We start from the raw sequence: 6,000 nt of genomic DNA on the forward strand, positions 1-6,000 counted from the left end.
GGTCTAGTCCTCTACCTAATGGGATGGGATGTTCTTAATTTGAAATCATGGCGTGTAGGAGGAAATAGAAAGCATTGGATGCTGGCTAGGCAATAGTATATCTAGACCTATAAGATGATTGTAAATTATTCCACCTTCAAATTCTGAATACTGTAAGAATTAAGTTACATAAAGATTAACACAACCCTTGTTAAAAACATGTTGTGAGATGTATCTTTAAAAGGTTCAGTAGAGATTGTGTAGATGTAGGGGAGAAAAGAAGTCTTTTTAAATAAGAGAGCCACAAAAGGAAATGCTTATCATTAGAATAAATATCAGATATTTAAAAGACTAATTAGAATAATGATTTCATATTGGGAAAGAGTGGGGAATTAGATTGAGAAGCATGGTTAGGTCCTAGTGTGTGAGGGGTTTAACAGCCAGGCAGAACTATTATATATTGGAAGAGTAGACTTGCAAATGAAAGAAGTTGTAGATACATTTGGCCACACAATGCCAGGTGAATTAGAGGAAGGGAAATCTGGAGTCAAAGAGGTGAGCTAGGAAAGAAGATGTTGTTTTCCTCTAAGCAGGGGTGATCAGGGCCTGGACTTTCCTGAAGACAAATGGAACAGGAAAGCTAGACATGAATGACATTTCAGAAAGGAATGCCATATAAGCTTTGGTGAACTTTCGTGGCTTTGGTCACTTGACAGAAGAAACCAAGTGTAAATGAAGACTCTACCAAAAATGGGCTGAAGCTTAATAGGTAAAATAGATAAGAATAGGTGGACAAATAGGTAGAAAAGACTGAGTGAGGTCATAAGCTACTCTGGGTGAGAGGGAAGTGGGGATGCAGAATCCTAGAGCAGGCTGGCAAGAATTAGGTCAGTTTCCCAAAGAGCATTCCATGGAGCATTCGTCTGCACAGCAGCTCTATGAAAAGAAGACTTCCTCTTCAAATTCCTTTATAACTAAAATTCTTCTTGCTGATTCCCAGTGAACACTTTTGTGTTAGAGCATCCAAGGAGTCCTAGAGAAGAGAAACGTGTTTGTCTTTGTTTAATCCAGCATCTTTCTCCTTAGGCTGGGTAGTTGGAGCAGGAGCTTTCGAGCCACAGTGCTTGGTTTAGAATCTGGACTCCTCTGAGTAATTTTGGGCAAGTTTGTTAACTGTCCTGTTCTTTAATTTTTTTTTCCTTTGTAAAATGGAGATAATAATAGTCAGGGCTTTCCCTGGCCCATATGGTTTTGTGTGAAAAGAAAAACTGTCTCACCTGGAGAAATAAAGTCCCAACTTGCACAGCTGTACATATTATCCCCAATAAATGTACCTGGTTCATATGGTTGTTACAGTTACATAACTTTATGTATGTAAGGTCTCCATTAATATTACCTTTTAGGTAACACCTGTTAAATGTCCTAAGAACTACCGTTTGGTGGTATGTACTTTGGGAAGTGCTGGATTAAATGGATTAGCATGAGGTGGTTCCAGATGACTATCCTTTGAAATTGGATACTGTTAATGATATAATCTTCTGAGTTGAGTAATGCCCTCACAAATTATCAAATATCTTATAATAGTTGATATTATCATACTTAAAAAGTAGAATCTCATCTGTCAAGTACTTTAAACATGCCTCTAATTTTTGAGCCAGTAATCCCATTCCTGGATTATGTCCTTAAGACATGTACAAAGAAATATATAAAAGATATGTTTGGAAAAAATACCAGCAGCATACAACCTAGTCACAATAATGAAAATGATGCATAACCCTCAGAGGAAATACATAAAAATGGATTAGTGGTTCTTCTTGGGGCAGTGCATTTTCATTTCTATATTTTCTTATTTTTTCCATCTTAAAAAATTTTACTTCCATAATCAAGAAAAATAATCTTTTAAAAATCCTTTTTTTCCTGCTATTTGAGTCATAAATATACACATTTGTCTGTCTTAATGCACATTCCTTCCTTTGTGCACACCTGTCAGGTGCTCTCTGGGTCAGAATGGGGCAACATGCTGGTTTGGGAAGCTGGCCTCATCAAAGTCGAGCTCACTCGAACTGGAAGTAAACTTTGTCACCAGGGCCCCATCAATCAGATAATGCTGGACGAAGGGGAAGTTATCACCATTGGGTCAGATGGATGGGTTAGGGTAAGTTTTCTTGATTCTTGGACAGTAGCATCCACATCTAAGCCTTGCAGATCACCCAGTTGGTTCTATTCATTATTTCTCTCAAAGGTCACTTTATGAAGAAAATTAGTGGCCATTTACTCCCAGGGCCAACTCATTTTAAAGAATGCTCTTCTTGCCCTAACCGGTTTGGCTCAGTGGATAGAGCGTCGGCCTGCGGACTGAAAGGTCCCAGGTTCGATTCCAGTCAAGGGCATGTACCTTGGTTGCAGGCACATCCCCAGTAGGAGATGTGCAGGAGGCAGCTGATTGATGTTTCTTTCTCATCGATGTTTCTAACTCTCTATCCCTCTCCCTTCCTCTCTGTAAAAAATCAATAAAATATTTTTTAAAAAAAGAATACTCTTCTTATGGTAAATATTTGAATTCTAGTCAAAATTAATTTACAGCATCTGAGCTCTGAAATTTTCTGAAGGGATCTTTTGTTATGTTGATTTTGTTGTTGAAATAGTATGCTCAGAAAATGAAAGCCCATGTTATCACAGCGTAAACAGTGGACACAGATGTTCTTCTAAAATGCCCGCTATGAACAGGTCATTTTCTAGGGACAAAAGAGCCAAACATTTGTTGTTGTTTTTTCTTTTTTTAAAATCTTGACCCGAGGATATGATTTTATTGATTTTTTTTTAGAGCCAGAGGAAGGGAGGAAGGGAGGGAGGGAGGGAGGGAGGGAGAGAGAGAGAGAGAGAGAGAGAGAGAGAGACATCAATTGGTTGCCTCCTCTGTGCCCTGACCAAGGATCGAAGCTGGAACCTAGCTATGTACCTAGACCTGGAATTGAACCCACAACCTCTTGGTGTACAAGATGATGCCCCAATCAATTAAGCCACCCAGCCAAGGCTTGTTGGTTATTTTTTCCTGAGTTACTAATCAGGAGTATACTCAAAAGTGAGATGAGAGGGTTTGGCTATGGATGCACCCTCCTCCTTGCACCTGACACTAGTGAACTCACCTCTGGACACTCTCCTGTCCATAGTGTGGGCTAAGCTGGAAGGTTGCTCCTCCTGGTTGTGGTCACACCGCTGTGTGTGTACCCTGCTACTGCTGACAAATTTGGAGCCTCATGATTTGTTTTGTGGTCCCCTTGGTACAGATTCCTTCCCAGGCCTTTCATAAGGAAGTGGTAGTGTTCTCTGGATATTCTTTAGGATGTATGATTACCAGAAATAAGACTGCTTTCTAAATAGTCTGGTCATTGTTGACACCTAGAGAGCGTACTATGTCTAATGTACTGTTTATGCCATATCCTCTGCCTCTTACCATTGGCTTTTTGAACCCAAGAATAAATTTTTTACATTTACCATATTAAATTTAATCTTGTAAGATTTTACTCATTACCCTGAGAGATAGTTTATGTCCTTATTATTATGTCATACAATATATTCACTGTTTCCAAGATGTGTCACCCAAAAATGTCAAGGTACCAAATGGAAGAAATCCTCAAGAGAAAAGTTGAGTATTTCACAGAGGATCCCTTCATGGACACTGTTAATTTTTAAGGTTGCTTCTCTTTTCAAAGTCCACCCTCATCTCCTCATTCCCATTAGGAAAAATTGACCCCACTCCCAGGCGTTAGTCTGGCTCTAGGACCTGGGCCTCCCACCACAAGGCTAATCTATGGGACAGCACCAATCTTCCCAGAGTCTGAGTTATTGAGGCCAGGACATGGCAGGGTGTGTCAACAGAACCATCCAGACTGGGCTTGGCACTTCACAGAGGAAGTCTTTCCGAGTCTCTCTGCTACATGAGGTGACCGTGCGCCCTTATCCTTCCTGTAGCTTTCTGGTCTCCTATCCCAAGAACAACAATCCTTATCTGGATAGTACAGTTTAAATCTATGATAAGGAAGAGGAATATTTTCTAATGAACACATCATCTACATTCATTTTTCTCTGCTTATAATGAAGATGGTGTTTGAATTATTAAGCAAGAAGTTCCATTTCCCCTTTCCAGGGGCCTACTAGTGTATGTGTATAAAACAGGGCTTAGATGTCTTGCTGAACAAGTGAACCATTTATTCCTGATAGCCGCTCCATGTGCAGAAAGACCTGTCTGAAACCTTGAAATACAGATTACTTTGGGAAAATTGGAATTCTTTTTTAAAAAAATATATTTTATTGATTTTTTACAGAGAGGAAGGGAGAGGGATAGAGAGTTAGGAACATCGATGAGAGAGAAACATTGATCAGCTGCCTCCTGCACACCCCCCACTGGGGATATGCCCGCAACCAAGGTCCATGCCCTTGACCAGAATCGAACCTGGGACCCTTCAGTCTGCAGGCCGATGCTCTATCCACTGAGCCAAACTGGTCAGGGTGAAAATTGGAATTCTTAATCAGAGTTGTATTTTCTCAAAAATCTCTATAAATACAAAGAAATGTCTTGGTATTTATTTTCTGGCTTAGAAAACAAATTCAGAAACTGCTGTATGACTAAAGTATTTTCTTATTAATTTTATGAGATATGGGATTTTGAGACCATAGACACTGCTGATATTGTAGACGAGACTGGATTGCTAGAGATTGAGCCCATCAATGAACTTCAAGTGGACAAGAATGTTAAACTCTTCTCCATGATAAAAATGAACGAAGCTGGAAATAACTTTTGGTTGGCTCAGGTAAATTGCATTCTTCCCTCTTGGCTCTTTCTAAACTACCTGGACATAAACTTAAAATGGTATTATAATTTATTGTCATTATAAGTCCATTTTACTATTAAGACTACTACTGATACCTGAATGAAGAGTTCCTGAATTTGGTATTTTAATTGACATATATTTTATACACAGAAAACCTGTTAGGAGCATTTGTATTATGTTAAACTAACTACAAGTATAATGAGATTGCTGTGTTTACAGTGTGGTTGTGTTCTAAGATATATAGAAGTTGATTTAGTTACATTTTAGGCACACTTAAACATCCTATATAATAAATGGGTAATATGCAAATTGACCCTAACAGCAGAATGACCAGAACGACCTCTGGACCAGTCACTATGAGGCACACTGACCACTTCTTGGTCTCTTCCCTTCCCCTCCCTCCCCCCCACCCCCCGGCAGGCTCTAATAACCTGATGGCCACCCTTGGTGGGGGCGGAGCCAGCGAGCAGGTGGGAACAACCGACCTCTCGGTCCCTTCTCCCGGCCGTCAGGCACCGATCACCTGAAAGTGAACAGGGAACCAGGAGTGAGTGGCCACGGGGAGCAGGGCCAGCTGTGGGCAGCTGGGGAAGATAGCCGTGATCACAGGCCAGGTCTAGGCACTGTACCTGCACATGAATTTCATGCACTGGGCCTCTAGTGTGTGTGTGTTGTGTGTGTGTGTGTATGTTTTTAGTATTATTGTTTGTCCTTACTTTAAATCATAGGAAGAAAATTATTTTAATTTGGTAAAACTTCAAAGTGATAAGACAAAATGTTATTAGGTATTTAATTTTTTAGGATTCCAATGGAGCCATATGGAAGCTTGACCTCAGTTTTTCAAATATTGTAAGTTGCATATTTTCTTTTTCTAATTTTTATAATAATCTTTGTTATTCTTTATTAAAAGATACTTTTTTCAGAATGACTTTAATATAAAAGTCTTGGATTCTGGCAAGCTTTGGGTTATTCATACTGTTTGCTTTTGAGGGTCATAGAGTGAACCATATGTCAGTAGCAGCATGCTGAACGCCATTTTTTCAAGCCTAAACAAAAATCTCTAAAATAATTACTTTGCAGTTTTCTTGTCCCTGTTCCCTTTGGCTCTTCAGCTGTCTTTTCTTCCTTTCTTTCTTTCTTTCTTTCTTTCTTTCTTTCTTTCTTTCTTTCTTTCTTTCTTTCTTTCTTT

The 6,000-nt window shown here is 39.4% G+C and overlaps 1 protein-coding gene across 1 annotated transcript in view; it reads left to right on the forward strand.

Moving 5' to 3' along the window:
- The window catches only part of CFAP44 (cilia and flagella associated protein 44), a 138,066-nt gene that overhangs the window by 25,307 nt on the left and 106,759 nt on the right, over positions 1 to 6,000 (forward strand). The window contains exons 9-11 of the mRNA XM_014545394.1: positions 1,970 to 2,134; positions 4,635 to 4,790; positions 5,613 to 5,660. Of these exons, the coding sequence (XP_014400880.1) occupies positions 1,970 to 2,134; positions 4,635 to 4,790; positions 5,613 to 5,660 (369 nt within the window). The remainder of the gene's footprint in view (positions 1 to 1,969; positions 2,135 to 4,634; positions 4,791 to 5,612; positions 5,661 to 6,000) is intronic.

The sequence above is a fragment of the Myotis brandtii genome, unplaced genomic scaffold (genome assembly GCF_000412655.1).
Source record: "Myotis brandtii unplaced genomic scaffold, ASM41265v1 scaffold406, whole genome shotgun sequence".
NCBI lineage: Eukaryota > Metazoa > Chordata > Mammalia > Chiroptera > Vespertilionidae > Myotis > Myotis brandtii.